General features: G+C 40.1%; 1 protein-coding gene across 1 annotated transcript in view; it reads left to right on the top strand.

The window, feature by feature from the left end:
- Nucleotides 1-1969: 1969 nt before the first annotated feature.
- COL9A1 (collagen type IX alpha 1 chain) overlaps nucleotides 1970-24201 on the top strand; it is a 62030-nt gene continuing 39798 nt past the window's right edge. Inside the window, exons 1-12 of the mRNA XM_038133188.1 lie at nucleotides 1970-2133; nucleotides 2442-2515; nucleotides 3916-3993; nucleotides 4130-4262; nucleotides 10954-11350; nucleotides 16307-16384; nucleotides 17022-17042; nucleotides 18048-18122; nucleotides 18683-18718; nucleotides 18828-18890; nucleotides 20795-20848; nucleotides 21455-21490. Coding sequence (XP_037989116.1) covers nucleotides 2120-2133; nucleotides 2442-2515; nucleotides 3916-3993; nucleotides 4130-4262; nucleotides 10954-11350; nucleotides 16307-16384; nucleotides 17022-17042; nucleotides 18048-18122; nucleotides 18683-18718; nucleotides 18828-18890; nucleotides 20795-20848; nucleotides 21455-21490 — 1059 coding nt within the window. The 5' untranslated portion in view covers nucleotides 1970-2119. The remainder of the gene's footprint in view (nucleotides 2134-2441; nucleotides 2516-3915; nucleotides 3994-4129; nucleotides 4263-10953; nucleotides 11351-16306; nucleotides 16385-17021; nucleotides 17043-18047; nucleotides 18123-18682; nucleotides 18719-18827; nucleotides 18891-20794; nucleotides 20849-21454; nucleotides 21491-24201) is intronic.

The following is a 24201-nucleotide window of genomic DNA, read 5'->3' as shown; positions in this document are numbered from 1 at the left end:
GGGCAACCAGAGGCTATTAGTCTTCTAAAGAATTTTTCTTTTGCCCACAAACAGAATAGTAAATGTGTTTTCCCAGATTTAGTTACATACTGTCTCCCATATTTTATTTCAGTTAAAATGTCTTTTGAAGATCCTGTATTGGAAAAATACTCCAGACATAAAAGAAGTTCCCCCCTTGAGAATTGTTGCAATGAACTGCAATCAAAATTAGATTATAGATTGCCCAGAAACAGAGTATATGTTCTCTGAATTTCTCTGAACAATACTCCCCCTCTAGGAGAGGATGATGGGTGTGTAAATTACCCCAGACACAATGGATGGCAGACATCTTCACACCATGTACCAAAAAACATTGCTAACTTACTGTAAGGTAGTTCTAATTAGCTCCATATCTAACTACTGGAATGGCTTTTTCTTCCTTAATACTGCCTCAAGTAAATTGGCAATACTAAGTAGTCTCAAAGGCAAAGGAAATGCCACAGCTTAGAGACAACAAAAGAGATGGTTTGGCACCTGATTCTTTTCCATTTCTTCACAAAGTTTCTGGTATTCTTTCTAAGTCCTGGGTGCTCTCTGTCATTCCTTCACATGCCACGTTCCCCTTTGATATAGCTTCAAGTGACTTCCATGCACTGCTCTTCCTCCAGCTCCTTATGGACTCCTTTCAGGCCCTCTGGGTAGCATTGGATGCCACAATGGAAATACCTGCAAGGGGAAATAAGGCGTTTGGTTGTGTGCTGATTTGGGCAAACTTCTTGTGAGATCAAACTGATATTTCACCTTTTTTGTTTTTTGAATTGACAGAGGTTTCATGTGACAGTCCTGGTGCTGGTACGTAATGTTGGACCACAGTCATGCTGGACCACAAGGGTCCCTGGGTGCATCTTTCTCTTGAAGAGTGAAAAAATGGTATCACCAAAGCTTCACTGCCTTAGGCATCAAAATCAGACATTATTCATGGCAAACTGTTTGTGTGTGTGATCCATCCCCACCCTTTCTAACAATAGATTTAAAACTGTAAACCACATTAATGTTGAAATTACCAACACTGGGAATGTGATTTACAGCAAATTGGGATGGAGGGGATAGTTCACTACCCAGTTATTTATCCAGACACTTATCAGATAGCAGAGATTATTTCATTTCCTATATTCCACACTTTGAAAGATCTGGAAATGTAGGATGTTATTAACCAGAATATCAGTAGTCTAGAGAAGATGAAACCTTACAAATGTGATGTATAAGGACAACATAGCATACTTTTCCATACATACATGAATTTTGACTGTAGTTCCTATGAGGACTTTCTGGCTTTTTATTATCTTTTCCTTGATCTTTGCATGCATACAGATTTCAGTTTCTCTCTCTCTTTTGGTATCTGGGTGAACAAATATGAGTAAATGTCTTTGTGTGTCCAAGCATATATAATAGTCTCTTTGGAAAGGGAGTGCTTTATCAATGGCAACAGAGCAGGAGTCTGCTTAATAATGCCTATGTGTATGCCTTGGAGGTTAGAATCTGAGCAAAGAAAACCCCTTTACAAAACCTGTTTTATTCAGAAAAACCAACCTCACCAGACAGGCTTCTCCTGAGGTCACCTGATGAGTAAATCAGTGAGAAATGGAAATACCTTCTTTGTAGGACAGGGATTTGCTTCTTCTCAGAGCTTTTAGTCTTAATACCATATCAGGGCAACCAGCTTCCTCACACCTCCTGGTACATATAAATCGTTCCCCTGCCTGGCTGGACGGCATATCCCGCCATTCAGAGACTGGCTTTGCTGAACTCACTTTTTTCTGAATCCCCCTGCCCTCGTGCTGGTGAAAGAAGTAAGCTTTAATTTGCTCTCTTGGCTTCTTTATAGTCAGCTGGCTCCAGAGCCCGCCCTCAGAGCCCACCAGGACACACATGTCTGTCCAGCCTCCACCTCCTTCCCTTGGAAAGATTAAAACCAGCCCAGCAGCCTCCACCTCCCTCTCTGCAGAGTCCTGGTGGGGCAGGAGCTGCTGTCTGCACCCACTGCTGCACTCCTCTGTTGGACTAATGAGAGGGAAGCAGGCAGTGTGACGATATACCCTGCACATTCACATGAGAGAAGTGAAGAAATACAGCAGGGAAGATGAAAAGCCACTGGTAAGAGAACAAGTAGGATTTAGAGACATCTGTAAATAAGAGATTAGAACAGTGAAAGCTGTCCTTGCCAGTATTATAGGAGTTGACTATAGTAGAAAGAGCTTTATTGACATATTTTATTATAAGGCAAAAATAAAACGTTGTCATGTAAAGAAATTATCTTGCGAAAGAAATTGTCTTGTCAAATCTGTTAGCAGATCCTTAGGTGGTATTTGATATGTTTAATATGCATGGCTTGGAGGAGAAATCTAATAACAGAACCTGTCAGAAACTATAGATTCATACTGGAGTGTTCTTTCTGTTTACAGGAAAACTACAGCTTTCTTTTACCTGTGTAGTTTTCTGTGGTCTTTCATCTCAGCCACCATCCAGCACCAATCAAGTAAGGAGACAGATTTTATCAACATTTTATCTTTGTGTAATTTTGAATGTCAAAAGAATTATTCTGTGTTTATTCAAAACTAAAATCCTTTGTAACTAGCCATCACACAAAGTGAGAGCTGTCTATGTGCATTTATATATGTATGGATGGGTAGAAGGATATATATGAAAAGCAGGACAAAAACAAGAGCTGTGTGTGTTTCTTTAAATTTGCTATTAGATGTATTTTTAAGGTAAGGATTAAAATCTGGATGTAGATGGTAAATACAGGACACAAACCTTCCCTGTCTTTCAGTGCTTTTAGTTAGATGTTCTTCTGCTACATGTGGCAATAAACTGGCTCTACTTTATTTGCTGGGCATAAAATGTAAATGGCTGGATGTCAGCCATGTGTCTCATCAAAGAATATAGAATGAGGTCTTTTCTAAGGTGTAATGTGTCAACCTGAATGTTCTCTTTAAGCCTATGTTGTCAGAAGGAAACCCACATTTAGGGTTGAGCCTTTGCAGCACACAAGAGGCTCTCTGTAGGTTAGAAATGCTTCTCCTTCCAGCTTCCACTCTTCATTCTTCCTTACCCACACTCTGCTAACATTTTCCAGATTGACTTGGTACTAGACTTGTACATGGCTCTTAAACTCTTCAAATAAATGCTTATTTTTGCTTCCTTCTTCCTTAATTCTGGGTATCTTATAGGTCTTATGGCCATGACAAGTTTTTTTGACAAATAATATTCTGAAAAATTGGATTTTTAGATTTCGTTTCCTCAAACAAATTTCTTCTACATTCTCATTTTGGTAAACAAAAAAAGGTCTGTAAGATCTTCTTGCCACCAACTTGCATTTCATGAATGTTCATATTCTGATCAAATCTGGCACAGAGGAAAGCGGGAAAGCTTGGAATACCAGAGAGGATGGAAAAGATGCCAACTGATTCACAACAACTTCTTTAGTTGGCATGAGGTTTGTTTAAGCTTCCTTGGGAGTAGAGACTGTTGATTTAGGTAACTGGGCTTTTTTTTTTTTTTTTTTTCTGTAAGTTTGCTTGAACCACGAAAAGTTACAACCCAAAACCTCCTTACACAGCAGTCCTTCTTAAACTATTACTATTTCTCAACAGCTCTGCAAGAGAAGAATTATTATACCACTCTCATTCAAGGGTTGAAAAAATCAAATAGCATATCAAGTTACTATTTTTAATTTGGAGCTCTCTAGAAAAAGATGATTATTTTCTTATACCTCTTACTTTACTGAGTACAGTTTAAATTATTATATACCTCTAATAATAATCATTTATAGCTCTGTTTAATTCCTAATAATCTTACAGTTGCTTCCATTAATTTTATAAGGTGATCTGTGGCAATGTGCAGGCACATGGTTAGTAAATTCACCTTTTTTTGTAGGACTACCAGCTATTCTGGGTGCCAGTCACAGAATTGATATCTGCCCTACAATCAGGATTGGCCAAGATGACCTACCAGGCAAGTAGCACCCTGACTTTTTCAGGAAAAAGCTGCCATTCAAAAACAAGATCAGGTTATATTCAGCTCTGTGACAGCACAAATCTCAAATTAAATGAAAGTTACATTATGGATATGTATATTTTTTTTCTTGCAGGCTTTGACCTGATTTCTCAGTTTCAAATAGAAAAAGCTGCTTCCCAAGGAATTATCGAGAGAGTAGTGGGATCCACTTCTCTGCAAGTAGCTTATAAATTGGGACCCAATGTAGACTTCAGGATACCAACCAGGTAATGCCTTCCTTGTTTGGCTTTAAAATATTGCAATCTTATTTTTTAAGTGGTAGATCTCCCACCAGCTAGATCACCTAATTTAAAAAGTTTTCAGAGGGGGAAAGGGGAATTGAACTCTTTTTTTTCATTACCACCTCCAGATCAGACTGATTCTGTAGCAGCAATTTCAGGGACTTCCACTTCCCTCTAACCACTGATATTGCTCAGAGTGCCTCAAGATTTGCTGATTCTAAGGGATTCACCTCTAGAAAGCAATGTCAGAAGTTGCTGATGATTTGAAATAGGTAGGCAAAGAAAATGTAGCAGGAGGAGATGGAAAAAAGTTTTCTTAAAATATTGTCACAAAGGGATCTTTCTGAGCATGTGAGGATTGCAGAGACGAGGTAGGATAAGAACTCACTGATTCTGAGCTAAGGGGTTTTTTTTCACTGTGTGTTTGTTTTAGATAACAGGTACATGAATGTTCCTGGCTGATTTATGGTCACTTAATTTATAAAAGTCAAAAATTATTATTTAGCATGTTACAGTGAATTTTTGATAGAAGTTAGGATTTAAGGATCTAATTGTGTTTGTGCTTTACTGGCCACACTTGTTGCTGGTGAAGGAATAGAGACAGTACAGCAGGGTAGAGATGTCTTTGCCAAATTTAGGCAAGTCTGGATTCTGTTCCTGCACCTTATGTAATTAAGAATGCCTCAACTTAGCAATTAAATGACAAGACCATTAACTGGACTACTGTTTCAGCTAGGAATAATTGGATTGTGAAGAGTTTCTGTCTTACTCCACCTATCACTAAGAACTTTTCTTGCTGCACTCCTCCCTGGCTCCTACCTTCATCGCCACCAGATTAAGCTGCTTTAGAGCTGAAGTGTTTGGTTACCTTGGGCTCATGGCTACTTTTAGTCCCAGACACAAATCAGGACTGCTAGTGCATGAATGTGAATCCAATCACAGACAGCAAATGGGATCATCACTTCACTATAAATTGCAGATTCTCTGAGAAATATTTTCACTTTTAAGAGAGTTTAGACTTATTGCTATAGAGGGTTCTAGTTAAATATGTGCTTGATATACACAAGTTACCCCTGAACAAACCAATGTCAACTGCCTTACTCCAGCATCTGAGCTGACTCCTGCCATTGGGTAGCTGGCCCAGGAAATGGATTTAAGGTTTGAGTCCTGAGCGTGCTCCAGTGCCTCAGGAAGCTGCTCCTCTGTCATGGGGCTGAGCTCACTGCTCTGCTCCAGAGTTACTTTAGAGTGTGGCCCTCTCGGTGAGAGGGAAGAGGAAGGAAGGGGAGAGAAGGAAAGGGCAGAGCTGGGCAGGGCTGGGCAGAGCAGAGCTGGGCAGGGCAGGGCAGAGCTGGGCAGGGCAGAACTGGGCAGGACGGAGCAGGGCAGGGCAGGGCAGGGCAGAGCTGGGCAGGGCAGGGCAGGGCAGAGCTGGGCAGGGCAGAGCTGGGCAGGGCAGGGCAGAGCTGGGCAGGGAAGGGCAGGGCAGGGCAGGGGAGGGCAGGGCTGGGCAGGGCAGGGCAGAGCTGGGCAGGGAAGGGCAGGGCAGGGCAGGGGAGGGCAGGGAAGGGCAGGGTAGGGCAGGGCAGAGCAGGGCAGAGTTGCCCGGCCCGGCCCGGCTCCCGGAGCTGTCCCTGCTCGCGGTGCTGAAGCAGCGCCCGCGGCGGGCCCGGCTCACGTCCCGGGATCACCCTGTGCGCCCCTGCTGCATCCAGAGGTGGGGGAGGGAAAAATAGAGTGAGTTTGGGAAAAATGGCCAGCATGGCTTTCCCGAGCTGGCTGGCTGATGTAGCCCAAGTGCTATGGGAGCACTTGGGAGAGACCTTTATCAAACACCTGGCAACAGGGAAATAATTTTTTAGGCTAACACATGATGATTATACAAGGGCAGAGGAGCCCATTTTTGAGTGGCTATATGGTATGGGAATGAGAGCTCGGAATTTCCCAGAAGTGTATCCCATAATGAACAGAAATGATTTCACATAAGTCGTAACTTAGCTTCTCCCATCATCCAAATAAGTTTCCATTGGCCAGTGCCTCTTCTAGAGTAAAATCTGCTGAAGGATCAACAGTGTTCTCCATGTAATGGTGTGGTGTAATAATGGTGTAATAACTTTGAGTGGAACTGCCATGACAAATAGCTGTCTCCACTGGAAGTGGAGAACCCATCATTTTTAATTTAATCTATGTACATGTTGTAGGTGTCCACAAGATAGTAAGTACAAAATGAATCCTGTTAACTTGGATAATAATTGTATTTATTTTTAAAGAAAATCTTAAAAAATATATATATTGGCACAAAGAAATATGTTCATGACACATTTTTTTTATGTGGGAAAAGGGCTGATTATCTTTGTGCATTGGATGAAATCTTAAACATTTGACTTCACAAATGCAACTGTCATAACACGCACACGCACACAGTACCAAACAAAATAGGGAGGAAGTTTATAAAGCTTTATCAGTAAACTTGAAATATCCAGAGAATTTCAGAGGCCGATTTTCTGGCTTTTTTTTTTTTTTCCACTTTGGGAATATTGCTTTTCTGTGAAGCAGCACTCCTCAAATGCATGTGCTCAAAGGTCTAGCTTTTCTACATTCAGCCACCGAAGCTCTTCAGGTGTTTTTCCTTTCACATTGTAAGCTATCCCACCCAGATATTGATGATGACGCTGAAATAGAAAAGACAAAATGGAGCTAGGAAGCTAATTAGGTCATAAGAGAATTAATTAGCTCGGCAGTGGGAGTTTCTGAATAATAAAGTTCAGCTGAGGGTAATGAGTCCTAACAAATGGCTTCTGGTTAATGACTTAGGACAGATGCTTTTAAAAGTGCTGAGCTAAGTTTTATTGTTATTGCTTGTTCAGTTGCTGCCAGGCAGGGTGTGCCAGGTCAGCTGTGCTTCTAGGCAGCTCCAGGAGATGCAGAGAGTGTCTCCAGACTGATCAAAAGAACCCTCAACTCCAGGCCCATGATACTGCATTATCATGAGAACGGCCACAGCAATTTCCGCATTGTTGTGCTAACATTTCTAAAATCTTTATTTAGCAAGGACTAAGTTAAGTCAGTGAGCAATGGAGTTCACCTAAGAAATTAACTCAAAAAACCCCAAATTTAATAAAATAAGCAGTTACTTTGTAGAACTTATATAGGTGTATAGTTGAGCTTCTAACATAGTCTTCTGCTCTTGGTGAATCCTGGGGTCACTGGGATGGGTCAGGGCTTTCCTCACCATAGTCAGATGACGTACCTTGGTTGTATTTAAGCCTGGGTAGGACTTAGCTTTGAAATCTCAAAGAAATCTTCCTGTTAAGTATTCATAATATAGGATTAGTGAAAGCCTTAGGTATTTATTAAAAAGATTTAAAAGAAATTGTAGTGTTTCAGAGTTCCCCTAGATGAACTACAAATGTTTCAAACTTCCCACCCTCCAATACTTTAAAAATTTAGGCAAATAGTCACATATCTGATAAAAAAAAGTGACCTAATCTTGTATTCGTAAAACAACTAAAGCAGTTAATAATAGTATGAGTATACAAGGAAAGCAGGACTGGATCACTTTCTTACAACTGAAGAAAAAAACTAAATTAAATAAAAACATCTGATGGCTTGTATCCCTTTACAATTTTAAGTGGATAGGAAATAGGTTCGGAATAAATCTGGATTTTGGCCTTCTTTAAATATGTTTCCATATAAATTCTTTCTTTGCTCATTTACCTGAATCTAAATTTAAAATTGATTGGTTCTCTTCCATAAATCAGTGGAATTGGAAACAACTATGTTAAAAATAATTTCCAGAAAGATTTTGAGTGCTTATACAGCTATCAGCTGTTCAATAAAGTTACAGCATCCATCACTCTTCACTTGGCAGTAAGATGGAGGAATAGCTGCTCTACAATTGTTTATTTAAATATCATGCTAAATTTGCCATGGTTTCCAAATATTTAGCATTTTAAGTTGCTGACTTCGGAAGGGTTTTGCCTATATAAGGATTACAGGCTTTGGAAAGAAATGTGTTCTGAAATACAATTAAACCACTAAAGGATCATTACTGTGGGAATAGCTGAGATGAGCATATGTCTGCTTTGCTTGTAGAATTATAGGTATAAATCTTACACAGTAACAGTCCCCTGCACAGTACCTTTCTGGTGATGGGTCATGCTTCACTGTGTTGAGTCATGTTATTGATAGACTCTTTAGTCTAAAGGCAGCAGTTCTTCTGATTGGTTATTAGTATTTTTTAAAAGTGGGAATACTTTTCCATGTTTGTGCACTGGATTTTTATCTTTAGTGTTTGATATATGTTTCTTATAACCTGATTTTCTCTTACCAATGTCAGAAGCTCTTACATTATTTTTCTTCTTTGCATATCTTCTGAAAATGTGAACATATTTCTTTCCTATTTTAATGTCTGAAAAAAGGAGAACCCATGTAATATCTTGAAAAATACTAAGTCTATAGCTAAATATGGTGCAAAGAATTCATTTGCCAATGTGGCATAAACAATCATCTAATCAAAAAGTATGTTCACGTACTAGGGTTTTTTGTTTCTTTTGTTGTTTTGTGTTTTTGGCAGTATAGTTGTGTCAGCTGAGGTCAGATCAGAATGTGTGTGATAGTTTGACGAGTATTGCCATGACAACAAAACTTAGCAGTGCAGAGAAATGCTGCAAACGTCTTCACAGAGGATCTGGGATTAGTACTGCTTCTTTTAGGCTCAGTGTATCAGACACCCTGGTGTCACTGAACTTAACAGAGAAAGTTGAATGTCACAAGGAGGCTATTTAAAGATTACCTAACAATGCCACCTTCAGTGTGGTAGTAGAAAAACCAGCTCTTCTGCAAGAACAAATGAGATTCAGCAACTGAAGAGATAAATGACCCAGCTGAGCTAAAGTTTTAGCAGTAGAGGAGATTTTTAAAAGACACATTATAGAGGAAGGACACAAAGAGCCATGAAGGATGTATTGAATTGGATCAGAAGCTTCGTAAGAGTAAAGGTATGTTTGAATAGGGCGCAGAATTATCTTTCTGAAGCAGAAAAGAATATATATGCTTATTGTGTAGGCCAGAAACCTAACACAAAGAGGGAGAGGGTACAGTAAACACTGCAAAGTGCTTGAAACCGAAGGCAAGCTCCAATATCCACAAGATGACATTTGCATCTGAGAGGGCAAGATAAAAACTGAAAATAAATTATGACAGAACACAACGAGTTAGATAAAATCCTATCAAACAAAACCAGGTGGGGCAGGACTTCATCCTCAGTCAAGAGACATAATTCAGAGCAAAGCACAGACAGATTAAAGATACTGGCAAGGAGGCCCCTCTTCCAGCTTTGTATATCTCCACACCGTATATAATGAGCTACACTTTCCAGCTAATCATTCCCCTACCTTACTCCATAGCTCTCAGGTGTATGCAAAGGCTCCTGGGGAAAAGGAGAAACACCAGCACTGCGGGTACTTTATTTGTAAGCTGAAGCTGCTGCTGCTGCCAGGCTTGCTGTGTGCTCACTGAAATCTGCTGAGGCTGTGCCGCTGCCTGCTGGAGCACAGCTGCAATACAGCTTGGAACACTACAAACTAGGGAGACTGCTTCTGGAAGTACTCTCTTTCTAAATCAGCAGTCATCAAGCATACAGAATAAGAGCTGACAATTTTTTTTTTCATTTTTCCCTCCCATAGCCTAGATCCTGAGATTCACTAACGCTATATAAATAGCTGCTGAGATAGGATTGATCTGCATCTCAAAAATCATCTTTGTTCAAGATGTCTACTTGTTTGAGAAGTTGTCCTAATGAAAGCTGGGACAAAATAGCTCTTCATATCTTCATGCTTAAGAAATTTATTTAAACTTATTCTTAAATGTGGGTAGATGGAAAATAATGTATTGATGTTGACTGGATATGACACTAGAGTTTTATGATCCATAGAATAAATATGGAAAGGCCAAATTCTTAAATATTGTACTGGATTCAGTGATACATTTGAAATATAAAAAAAAATGACATGACTGTTTTGCACAGTGACACAGCCAGCGCTACCTGTGTTTCCAAAACTTACCTTATAAGAGTTGCTAAAATGTGAGATATTTTATATGTGGAACATCTGTTCCCTGCTACTTGTAGTCTTCTGGTTTAATGTCACAGGACATAATACACTTTGAGTGTGCCTTCTCACCACATATTTGTCAATGACTTCTGCTGAAGTGATAGCTTACACCTTAACAAAAGGGTTATTGGCAGGTTGAACAAGAAAATGCATTTGCAAAAGACATTTTTATGCCTTCAAAATCAAAACCAATCTGCACTTTCTCCCTGGTCATTGTAAAGCCATAAAATGTTGACTGACCTTGTAAGTCTAACAGTGGGAAATAGGATAATTGTAGGATATACTTTCTATAACTGAAGTAGGAGTTAGTAGTTGTTCCATCCATTATTCTTAGAAAAGGTTATCATAAAAATTGTAAAACATTGGAAGAACCCACACTCCTGAACCAGGTGTTTTGCCATTAGTAACACCTTGTTTCGGGGTTCAGCATGCAGAAGTGCGCTGATATGAGAATGGTTGAGATATGGTTCCACTGAGCAATGGTTTCTCATAAGTCTGTGGTGAAGTGTGGAACTTTTCAGAGCAAATACAGAACAAATGTACTGTATTTTAATCCTACACAGTGCCATATATTCCAATGGATTGCCTGATGAATATTCCTTTCTAACTACTTTTCGGATGACTGGGGCCACACTTCAGAAATACTGGACTATTTGGCAGATTCAGGATTCTTCAGGAAAAGAACAAGTCGGAGTGAATCTCAATGGTCAAATGAAAAGTGTTGAGTTTTCTTATAAAGGAGCAGATGGAATACACCAAACAGCATCATTTTTACATTTGCCTTTTTTGTTTGACTCCCAATGGCACAAGCTTATGATAATTGTGGAAGCAAACAGTGTCACACTTTTTGTTGACTGTATTAAAATAGAGTCCTTAAATATAAAACCAAAAGGGAAAATCAACACTGATGGCTTTGCTGTGCTTGGAAAACTTAAAAAGAATCCTCAAATCTCAGTTCCGGTAAGTTTCAAAATCTTTTATTTCTTCAAGAGGTGTTTTACATTAAATATGGGGTTTTGTTTTGTGGAATGCACGTTTAAATTATTTCTGAAAGCAGAAATGGCAGAAAATAACTCCTTGGCAGGTAAGTACTAGCTGTGTTTTTTTTAAATTTTGCACTTATACCTTGTAAGTTAAGAGATGACCCAGGTAATGTCTAAATTTCAATAATGAAAATTCCTAGACATCCCTGTACTTGTAACAACTTTGAAGTAGAAGAGTGAAGTGAGACATAATTTTAAACTATATCTCACACTGTTTGCAAAAAAGCCCCGTGGACACAGGTTAACCAGTGTTGTGTAAATCTGAAAGGGAAAACATTGCAAGAAAAGAAGCATCTCATGTTTCATCACCTCTGTATGGTTAGTTGCTGTATCGGACTGGATTGAAATCAGTTTTTTTACATGAGAATGCCAGCAGAAAGCTGCCCCATGTGTCTGAAGGGATCTATCTAACATACTGTTATAAATGTGGATGAGGAAATTTCAATAGCTGAAAAGTTATTCTAATTCTGTTGAAAACAATAGCTAGTCTTTGAACATGTAATTAAAAATAATCAGCTGGAGCTGATAATGTGGCAATTAGCATATTAAAATTAGCATATGTATCTTAGCTTTGCTAACTGCTCTGAGCAATACTGATGGATGAATGGACAGGTGGGATGATGAAAACATTACACATTACATATATTCTATGCATGTTAGTTGGATGAAAAAAATTCTATGCCAATATTGCTTTCCTCTTTGGAAAGATAGTTATGTTAAATGCAGAGAAATCTATTGGTATTAGTGCAATAACTTCACAGCACCTGGTAGACAGGGCTAGAGCAAACTGTGCCCTCAAGTTAGACCCAGAGTCATCCCTTTAAAAACAAGGAGAGTTCCTTTGCCTCTTGAAGCAGTGATTCCAAATGGCAGCTGACAAGTGAGGAGAGAGATGTGGTATCAAGGTAACCTTGGCCTTCTGTTGGTACTCTTGACTGACCTTTGGCCAGGATTACAGAAGTGAGGAAAAGCAGAAGAGAAATCTTCGTGGAATCTTATCCTCTTTCCTCTCCAGACTGTGTTTTGCAGAAACTTCCTCTTTTCAGCAAGGTATACAAATGAGCAGCATTTATCACCCAGGGCTCTTCAGGCATTTGGTGGGGAAGGGTCTGGCATTAAGTTCTGCCTTGCCTGTGTTCAAGACTGTACATCTTTAGGCACCAGTGTGGAGCTATGGTAATTACAGGACAACCTCCTTTAAGGATGAAAAAAAATTTGTAGTAAATAATTTTTATTATTCACCATTTAGATTACAAAATATTTGTTTATAACTTTAGCATGTTTCTGGGAAGATTTGGTCATGTGAAGTATTTTTTATGAAAAAAAGTAAAACCTTTGCATGAGTTAGGCTTTAAAACAAGAGTATGATGCACAATTCTTGACAAAAAGAACAATGAAGTGCTGGAACAAATTATCAGGGAAGACAGAAAGTAAGCATGACACCATGTTCTTAAACTGAGTTTGGATGTCTAAAATTACACTTTATTTTAGACAGAACTGACTTAGGACTCACTCGATTGAATTGCATGGCCTGTGCTGGGAAGCCCAAAAAGGCAATGGTAGTGGTTCAACCTGATATTACAATAATGTAGATTTAGGAACCTCATAACCTCTGAAATGATGATAAAGGAATTACATAGTCAGGTGGACTAGTAATTTTAAAATGTCTATTTATATTGCAGAAATTTCTATTTTAGCCTGTGTACTTCTTTTCTCTTTAAGTTGACTAAATAAATCTATGTTTGGGGCTATTCTAGTCTTTAACTTGCTTGACTGTTAGTTTAAAAATCTCAACAGAATTGGTTATTTAATATGCCCTAGGCACAGCTTTTAATTTACTCCCAGGCATTGTTAAAGTATATTACTTCCAGTGGTATAATTTTAGAAGGATATAAATTATGTGTTTCCTATTCTTTTTTGCAGCATTCTAGTGAGGGCCCTATTTATCTTGCAGAATAGGTCAACTTCTCAGAGGTGCACTGTAACACATGTAATCTTAAAAGGGATTATTTATTGCTTGTTATTACTATGAGTGCCTAGGAGAATAGGAATTAGAAATGGAACTGCATCTTGCCTTTCAGCCTTTACAAAGATTTATTCCAGGATTTCTGGAATGCTTCATGGAGGACAAATTTTTACACAGATTCACAGCCGTATTTTATATTTTTTACAAGATAAAATACCTAAAAGTTGTACCTTTTTTATCTAAAAGTAATTAATATAATCCATTATAAACACTAAGCAATATGAGATTTAGCATAATTTCAAAACTGAAAAGGAATTTACTTTCTAAATTACATGTCTATAATAGGAAAGTAGGGGAATTAATTTCTTCCTGCTCAAATTATAACTTCTGTGAGATTATATAATTGCCTTAAATACTGTGATTTCAGAGGCATTACCATTTTTTTATAAAAGATACTAAACACTTTGCTAGAAGTGACTCTTGGTCACTATTTAATTGACATTTCATGCTGCTAACTAGCTCAGGGAAGATACGTGACTTGCAACATCCGAGAGGAGGCTGCTTGTCAATATTTATTTAACAGGGATTAATTTACACCACAGAACAGATTGTGTCTGTGTACTGAAAAAAGTCACATCTTGGTTTTTTTTTTTCACCCTGTGAAATCTCACATTCAGAAGGCTGAACTCTAGCTACGGAAAGCCAAATAACACTGGAATTAGCTGTAATATTCAAAGGTTTTAAAAAAAGGTGCAAGGAGAAAGAAGCGATAAAAGCCTATTTCAGAGATGTTGAAAATGGATAAAACATGTTTAAAATAGCTCTGGAATGAGATGCATTAAAATATATATAGTTTATTCTTGGTCACTTAACAAATGTACAAACAGTTGACAGCAGACCTCTCAGAAGAAACATAGATGTCCTTGACAAGGTATTGTAGAAAATCTCCACATGAAGAATTGGTTAGCTGAGTTTTACTTCCCCAGGAGGGGTGACTTCCCATGGATCATCACCAAGCCAGCAACAGCCCCGATGGTATGGCTAAATGCATCCCTGTGACTGATTTTATATTGAAAATACTACCCTACATATTTAGGTCTCATTTACATTTCACCTAACCTTCACCTCTCTCATCTAAAACACTAATAAGACAACTGAATTACGTGGTTGACATAATTGAGATGTGTAAAGATGGTGGGCATTTGCAGGAATTTCTATAGAATTTAAGACGACAAAACAGTGAACAGTAAGACACAGTTAATCATATCTGTGCTGACTAAGAAATAAAGATGAAACAGAAATCCTGTAGGAATCCTGCCAAATGTATGTCAGGAATACTGACCTATGGGTCTTAAACATTCTTTGTAGTTTAACTCCAGATAGCAACTAAGCCCCACACAGCCACTTGCTCACTCTACTCCATGGTGAGATGAGAATTGGGAAAGTAAAAGTAAGGAAACTTGTGGATTGAGATAAAGACACTTCAATAGGTAAAGCTCAAGCCATGCACACAGGCAAAGCAAAACAAGGAATTAATTTACCACTTTCCAATGGCAGGCAGGTGTTCAGCCATTTCTGCGAAAGCAGGGCTCCATCACATGTAACAGTGACTTGGGAAGACAAAGAGCATCACTTCAAACTCCCCCTGCCCTTTCCTTCTTCTCCCAGCTTTATATTCTGAGCGTGATGTCGTATGGTCTGGGATATCCCTTTAGTCAGTGGGATCAGCTGTCCTGGCTGTGCCCCCTCCCAAGTCCTTGTGCACCCCCAGCCTCCTTGCTGATGGTGTGGGATCAGGGGCAGAAAAGGCCTTGACTCCATCCAAGCACTGCTGAGCAATAACAAAGTCATCCCTGTGCTATCAACTCTGCTCCCAACACAAATCCAAAACACAGCTCCATGCCAGCTACTGTGAAGAAAATAAACTCTACCTTAGGCAAAACCAGCACACTACCTTTGGGTTTAAAAGGTTACATTTTAATATCTTTGCTTTATGATTACCTCTAAATTATCTGAGGTTCATTTCTGAAAACTTTATGACTATACTTAATCCTTAATAACACTGTATATTGATATCAGTAGAATACCTACATGAGATGTCTTCAAAATAATGGCATCCTTTAAATCATCTGAACATAATCAACAAGATCGTTGTGAAATACTCGCAAGGGAAAAGATACCTTGACAGGAAGGCTAGAACATATTTGCCCTTCTCTCACCTCTTCTAAATCAATGGGAAGCCAGTCACATCTTTTACTACCTTGCCACCAGAAGAATTTTATTTTTAATTTTTTAAAAAGTTAGAGAGGTTTCCTATCAGCTTTTGTTTTATATAGCCTCAAGGCAGACAGAGTTTTTTCTTTTCACAGCTGATACAGAGCTGTGTTTGGATTTAGTGTAAGGACACTGTCGACAACTTACTCCTGTTTGGGCTGTTGCTATTTTATGGCTGCCTTGTAGTATTAAATCACTATTAGTTCTTTCATATGTATATTATGGCACTCAATTGGCTATTATTATGGTGGTTTGAAAATGAGAAGTGGATAAAGGAGGGAAGGAATTGGCTCACAGGTGGTGGTGTCAGTTAACAGGTAAAAGAAACAAGGGTACTCCCATTGTGCTCTAGTCTCACCACTCTGGAAACTGTGATGACTGCAAACAAACAGAACAGTAGAGATGTGATAAAGAGGAGTTCAGGATTGGCAGCACTTAGGCCGGTTTATGCCTCCTCTTTAAAAGACCTCCACAGTTAGGGATGGGGGAATGCAGGGCAAAGCACTCCACCTGCAGCTATTGACATTAAACACCTAGCGTTTAATCTTCTGCCTAGCGTGCCAGTATTCCACGTCTTACATGCTCGGCCAGCGTAACCCCTGACCCGAATTAACATGATCTTTTCTCTGCCAGTTCGAGATCCAGTGGATGGTGATCCACTGCGACCCCCTGCGACCCCAGCGCGAAGGCTGCGGCGAGCTGCCGGCTCGGGTGAGACACCTGTCCTGTCCTGTCCCGTCCTGCCCGCAGCTGCAGCCTACGGGATTCTCATTATTTCTCTCCCCACTCCTGGCCACCGACGCTCTTTTTCACCACATCTGCCCGGTGTTCGATGCTTTTAGAAATCCAACCCCCCAGAGCAGCCGCCGCCTCCTCATTTTAACCCTTCCGTGACTTGCTGTCTGCGTCTCCGCTGGCGGGCTGCTGGCCGGGGCCCTGCGGGCGCTGTGCCTGGCAGCGGAGGGGCTGTCGCGGCTGTCCCCGGCATCGCCGCACCGGGAGCCCGGCGGCGGGAGGCCCGCGGGCACGGCGGAGTCAGGGTCCGACCTGGCAGCCGCAGGGCAAAGGGTTAAGGGGCTGCTGGCGCTCCGTCCTCGCCTGCCCGGCCGCCAGCCCTCCTCCAATCCCCGCCACCCTGCCCAGGGCCGGGCCGCAGCCGGGAGGGGCTCCGGCCGCGCTCACCTTGCCCCTGCCCGGCCCGGCAGCCGCAGGCTGCTCCCTCCATCCATGGCCCGGCGCCTCCTGCCCCTGGGGCTCTTCCTGCAGGCGCTTTGCCTCGCCCTGGCTCAAGTAAGTTTGTTCTGACTTTCGCTCTGCTTTGTTGTTTTTTATTTTGTCTCCCTCGCAGGTAACCCAGACGGGAATCGAGGTAAGTGCGAGGGAGCGGACGGAGCTCGGTGTGCCGGTGCAGAGGGAGGCACGGAAGGCTGCTCTGCCGTGCCCCGGCGCCGACCCCCGGAGGGTGTTTGTGCCGTGTCCCCCCGGCAGCTGCGGGTGACGCGGCCGGGGCGAGCTGCCCGCAGGACAGTGGTACCGCCTGTGCGCCTACCTGCGAGCACAGGGCAGGTGACACCGCGACTGCCGCTGGACGGAATGTTTCTGGGAACTCTGGCGTGTGGAGGAAATGTGTCCAGAGCAGCAGCTCTGCGGGGACCAAGGGACCAGGCTCAGGGCCCGGGGCAGCCTCCTGCTCACAGAGCCCCGTTGTGGGGCCGCGGGCAGAGCTCACTCCAAGGAGAACAGAGCCCCCCATTATAGACACGGAGACCTAGAACTGCCTTTCCCTGAGTTTCCACAGGCTGGCGGCGCCTGCTACCTCCCCCCGGGAGCCCGGCGCTTTGAGAAAGTGCCTTTGTAGATGTTAATGTAATCCCGAGGAAGCAGGGGAAACCGCTGAGCCTGTCGGTGAAGCAGGGCTGGTTTAAATTTTCGTTGCTAGTATGAGCTCTTAGGAAAACTGTCTCCTTTGTGTTGAAAGAAAGAGTAATTAAAGAGTGTAATGAATTTCGGTGCTTGATCCGCAAAGATCGCTTTTATTTCTGCCATCCTGTCATTGCCATGGGGCATTCAGATCCTGCTGGGTGGGGAGTGGAGCCCGCTGGCCTGGCAGCATTGTGGGCACAGGAGAGTGGCTGGGCCCAGGGAGGGGGGTTTAACACCTTCCCCATTCCTTTGGTGAGGTCAGTGTTGCCAATCCTCATAGTGACAGTCAAAATAGGATATAGGGCTTCTGATACGCATGGGGTGAGGATGCTGGTCCTTGTCACAGCTGTGACCTCCTGACTAACCTATAGCCTCTAACTGTGCTGGTGCCCCCAGAACAGCTCCATGGCTTGCCAGGCTCTAATTGCTCCTTTTTTTTACTCCTTGTCAGAGAGGCCCCCCAGGTCCACCAGGCCCCCCAGGTCCACCAGGGCCACCAGGAGTTCCCGGTATTGATGGCATTGATGTAAGTGTTTCCCATGCCCTGCCTAGGAAGCAGGAAATGCTCTGAGCTGTATCTGTGTTGTCTGTCAGCCTTTGATCTTCAGGACTTTGAATTTGGCTGCGGATACATGAAGGAATTGATGGGTCTCATGCTCTGTAGTGGGCTGAAGTGAGTGGAGGAAGCAGATTTTCAGATTATCTTTGGTATAGAAAACTCAGGATTATTTATTTTGTGTAATCAGCATCATATGCAGTGATTATCTGCCATTAATGGGGTGTAAGGGTCTTAAAAATCTAATCTCAAAAGGGATTACATAGTGATGCCCACTCATGCTAAATTATGATAAGGATTTGTGGCATTATTCCTGATAGGAGCTACTACATGTGTTCCCTTGATTCCTGTCAGAAGTTTCTCTGAGGATTTCTGTTAGTCTGTAATAAAAATGATGTGGATTTAATATTTATTTTCTATCGTAAGAGTTCAGGATTATTTCTGGTAACATGTAAATCAGTGATTTTCATGAAAGAGTATAAAAGGTTGTTGTAGTTCTGACTAATACCTTCCTTTTCATATCTTGGTAGGGGGAGAGAGGTCCAAAGGGCCCCCCTGGTCCACCGGTAAGTGATTGCAGCTACTTTTCATTTGCTTCTGCTAAAGAAGAAATTTTGAGTTTTGTTTCTGCTTCTCTCTGTGAAACGTGCTTAACTGTCCCTTTAAATCCTGAAGGGTCCAGATGGGGATGCAGGCAAACCAGGATCCCCTGGGTTGCCTGGAGAGCCAGGAGCTGATGTGAGTACACTTGATTTTCTGGAATTTCCGTGTATGTATGTATGTTTGTTTGTTTGTTTGTTTTATTCAAGAATAAATAAATAAAGCACGGGGGCTGTGGGTGCTGCCACCTGGCCCTGGAGAGGGCACTGGGCAGTGGTCTTAGGGATGACACGTGCTGTGGCCTCTGGAAGCCACCTCTGGTTGAAGGGCAGAGCAGCGAGGGCACGACAAAGGTCTGCTGATCTTCCCATCTACCCATTCTGTGAGGAATAATAGAAAATATTGAAGTTTCAACATCATCTAGTGTTGATGGCCTGTTAGGTCATACCTCTTGAATAAATTTGTGGCTATAAAAATGCCTTTAAACATTTTTTGGAAGCTTCATATTTCTCTCTCTTGAGAGCACTGTTAAAAAGCACTTCTTGTTATGAAGCAAGATTTTTGCATTAGTACTTAGATGTTATGCCAGGAGGTAGGCAAGCTTATGTTTAATTTACAAAAGCTTTTAAAACTTAAAAAATTTAAAATATCATAAATAAAGATTATATACCATAAACCAGTGTGTTAGAGGATATTGCAAATTATTGAAATGAAAAAGCCTAGTTTCTATTTAAGGTTGCAATGCTGTTAGAGGTCAATATTTAATTTGTTTTTGGGAAGAGATTTAGTGGACATGGAGCTGGAAGAGTCTTTTTAATTAAACTGTTCAAATTTTGTATCTGTAAGAAGAAATGGGCTTTGTGAATGACATCTCATACTACTTCACATATTCCTAAAAAATACAGGCCCACAACCCATTTGTACATGTCAAAATCCTATAAGCAGATCTTTTAAAAGTCATTGCCTCTTACAATTTTCACTTAAGGCATAGTTTTACTTTCCTTGCCAAAATTCATGGGAACGCAGTCACGTGAAACAGAACACACTAAACTCAGCTCAGCTTTTGGTATCTGTTCATACTTGTATATTCCTTCCTATTAGTTGATTAATGAAAATGTAATACCAGAGTACAGTCTTTTGAAATATTGAACCTTTTTTATTTTCACTTGAAGAAAAAAAAGAAGACCTTATTGTACTTCCACTGTGCATTCAACCTTTAATTGGTGTTTTAGATTTATAATACCTTATGTGTTTAATTGGAAAGGCAGTTCTGACTTTTTAAATCTCATTTTATTTCAAAAATTATTTCAGTGTCAGGTTTAATAGACTGTAAAAAGGTACTGTACAGTAATTGCTTGTAATGATCATGTAAGCTTTCAAAATCAAATTGTTGGAAGAATTGTGTGAACACTGAATTGCTGGAAGTGTTCCAAAAAAATAAAAGTAATAGATAAATGTACAAGGAAAGCTCTGCTGGATATCTGGAAATTTCTAAGCCGTATAAGCTGACCATAGAATTGGAAACAAAGGGAAAAATAAGAACTCCAAATGAATTTCTGGTTATAATATCATGGTTAGGTTTTCATTTTAGCCAGATAGACAAGTTAAAAGGATAAATTTAAATCCAGCTTGCCAGCCTTCTGGGGTTTTGTTTTGTTTTGTGTTTTTGTTATTGTCAATGAAACTTTTATTTGAAATGGACAACACTGACAGTTTTTGTTTTTAACCTTAGCTGTGAAATAAATTCATCAATCTCCCATTAGGAGGAAATAAGATAATGTGAGATGGCATGCTTTATTTAATTGTGATTTGACTGAGTAATTCTTGAAGATACGTATCACAGGCATGTTTGTCACTAGAAGCTAGCACTTTAAACTTGTGCAATTCTATCTGTACATGTAAATAAATATTTGGATTGCAAGGCTTCTGCACTTACCAATTTCATTTAATAGTCTCATTTTTCTATGTTGCTTGATGTTTTCTGTTGTGATTAAGAAAAACACATAACCCTTGCATTAACATTGTATAACTTACTTCCAAAGGGATTCACAGGACCTGATGGCTCACGTGGAGCCCCAGGACCAAAAGGACAGAAGGTAGGATCAAAATTATGCATGAAATGACGGATTTTTTTTTAAAGCAGCATTTTTGTTTGTCTCTATGTGATTAATTAGATGTTGCAGTCTTTCTTACAATCCTAACATTCCTATAGAATACACATGTGCTGGGCACTTTCCACACAGCACAAAGAAGGTTCCATTCCCACAGCCAGCAGCAAGGAATGCTGGCTGGCATTTCATTGTTGACATTAAGGTTGAGCATCTTCAGTAAAGTTGAGGCCCATTCCATCTTGTATTACAATTGTGCCATTGTAATATGCAGTGGGAACCAGAACAGTGAAACCTGACTTTATCATCAATTAAACAAATGATATATAAATCAGAAGTCTGAGTAAGAAGCATGCTTGAGTTTTTGGGGGTGGGGGAATAAAAGGCCAGAGGCTGTATCTTTCTAATACTGAGAAAGTCTTTCCTTTCTATCAAGTCTTAATGAAACCAGCATAGCATTAACGAAGATGAATAATACCTGCAGACTATGTCCACTAAATGACACCCTCCAAAAAGTGAGAGAACACTTTCCTGTATATTGTTTAACAAACTTGATGCTAATGCCTCTTAAAACTCATTTTTGATCTTTTAAAGGGGGAGCCAGGACTGCCAGGTGCTCGTGGACTTCCAGTAAGTAATGCATTTAGTATACAAAGAGGATTTTTGCATCTTAAGTATTATTATGAAGGCTTCTTACCATTAAATGTAGTGAAGAAAAGGCCAAAACTATTTCTGAGGTTTCAAAGAACTCATAGGTTACAAAATTAGTACTTTAGGGAACAGTTTTGTCAACTCATAGGTTACAAAAGTAGTAATTTAAGGAACAGTTTTGTCTTTATATCTAAGTGAGCAAATATTAATGAAAGGTGATTGGTTTGTATACTGTAGAAAAGAAGGAGCATGTGTGATGTAGTCCCAAATTTTGGACTTTTACCATTCTTTTCCATCTCTTTGTGAAAATACTATGGAGATGAGAGAGGCTATGTTTCATTTGCATATGGGAGTCTACAGTTATTCCTGTTTTCAACTCCTAGCCATGTGTTAAAGTGGCATCACTGAAGTGTAAATTCTGTGTGACTCCTTTTGCTGTTTTGCAGTTCTGTATGAAAACAGGCCAAATGATGAGAAAGGATATGCAAAGAGTACTGTTCCAGTTAGCATGCAGATGGATGTGACATCTGTTTTTTGGGGCTGAAAGGAATTGTAGATTTTAGGAGTTTTGCTGGTAGAAGTGGTTGGCATGAAGGAATTTAGCTTAGGAAAAACCCTCAAGGAAGATGAGCAATGGAACAAGATGATTAGAATAAATTACAATAAGAGTGTATATAATTAAAATTTAATTAAGAAATAGATTCAATTTGGAGAAATTGTTTAAATTAAATAGAAGAGGTATGGTATTCCAGTATAACACTCCTTGTGTAGTTGTATTTTTGACCTTTTCCTATTAACTTTCATTAGATTTATATTTAACAATTATTTTTATAGTTGGCCAGAGAGAAAATTATGAAGTTATTCTTGGAGATGTGACATTATAGACCTGTTCAAACTCAAGATGAATCACTTTGTGGCCACTTTAATTTTCATGGATGCTCATTCTTACCTGAAAATTTGGAAAATAGTTAATATAATGGCTAGCTGGTCTGCAGGCTCGATATATGAGTTGAATTTAGTCACAGAAAATGGCAGAATTGAGGTAGGTTCTAGGTAGACTGAAACTCCTACATTTTTCTGTTAGAGGCTTGAGGTGGTTTTCTTTTTGTTTGTTTGTTTTGGGTTTTTTTGCTTTTTTTGTTTTTGATTTCAGCTAGATGGGGAAATAATTTCTGTGTTGTATGCAATGCATATTACGACATCTAGCTGAAAAGAAGAGGTAGTTAAACTCTGTCAGGTATGTTTGCTCAGATGATATGGGGAAAAATGATTAGAGGGATGGACAACCTATCCTATGAAGAAAGGCTGAGAAAATTGTGATTGTTCAGCCTAGAAAAGACATGGCTTGAGGCTGACTTCATTGCAGTCTTCCAGTACCTGAAGGGACCCCTATAAGAGATCTGGAGAGGGACTTTTTACAAGGGCATGTGGTGGCAGGACAAGGGCAAATGGCTTCAAACTGAAAGATTAGATTAGATATTAGGAAGAAATTCTTTGCTGTGGGGGTGGCGGGGCACTGGAACAGGTTGCCCATTTGCCCAGAGAGGATTTGGATGCCCCATCCTTGGAAGTGTCTAAGGCCAAGTTGGATGGCGCTCGGAGCACCCTGGTCTAATGGGAGGTGTCCCTATTCATGGCAATTTGCAGCTAGATGATCTTTAATCTCCCTTCCAAACCAAGCCATTCTGTGTTTCTATTATGGGGAAAAACTGGGGAAATAAAACTGATTTACTGAAATACTTGGTTAAAGTACTGCGGTATTTTAGCCTGTCAACCAAAAGAAAAACTGAGTTGAGGAAAATGTACATAATTTTAGCTCACCTTTTACAGAATGCAAGAATGATTAATTTAAGACTCTCCAGAATAAGCGTGTGCATAAAGCATGTATTAAGAGGGTTAATCTCGATTCGGAGGTAGAGACATTAATTTGGCAAAGCAGGAAACTGGACCAACTTGTCAAGGTAGTATGCTGATTCTTTTCAGAGCAGTAGGACTTTTGTCACAATATTTTGAGACTGTAAAAGCAATAAATCTGATAAGATTTTGGACCATTGTTCAAAGCTGAGTGATTTTGTTTGCCCTGAGACTTTCAATCCTAAGGTGATAACACTTCAGTGAACCTCAGTAGGGATTGCCTTTGGAGTTCTGCCTCTGCTTAATAAACAACTGAAGCTTGTATTTTCAGGTGAATCCACAGGAATATTTATAATGAGGAAAGGAGAATTCCAATTTATTTAAAAGAACAGTAAAGATAGATATACTTAGTCAACTTGAGTCATTACCCTCATACTTATTAAGATTTATCCTTAGACCTCACATATTAGGAAGAAGCTTAGTGATTGATTTTGTAGCTCCATGGTTGTTAACCCATACGTGCTGAGTTCATATAGAGAGATTAATGTTCAAAATAAATCTCCTAGTAAAGCCAGTATAAATGCAATTTTCCCTCTGGTGAATACCTGTATGCTGCTGAAGAAGTCATGCAGCTACTGGAAGATTCTCAAAATGAAATGGCCAGCATGGTCATCTGACCTTTAGTGAGATTATACCTAGTAACAAAATCCACAAAAATGATAAACCAAACCAACAACAAACCCCACAACCCTGCTACCTAAACAAACAAAAGATCCCCTGTAGAACCCCGACAGAACCCACCTACTGTAAAAACAAAGCAAACAAAAACAAAACCA

The sequence above is a fragment of the Motacilla alba genome, chromosome 3, assembly GCF_015832195.1.
Source record: "Motacilla alba alba isolate MOTALB_02 chromosome 3, Motacilla_alba_V1.0_pri, whole genome shotgun sequence".
In the NCBI taxonomy this organism is placed as follows: Eukaryota; Metazoa; Chordata; class Aves; order Passeriformes; family Motacillidae; genus Motacilla; species Motacilla alba.
The sequence above is the reverse complement of the archived record's forward strand: the minus strand, read 5'-3'. Positions and strand labels throughout refer to the sequence as shown.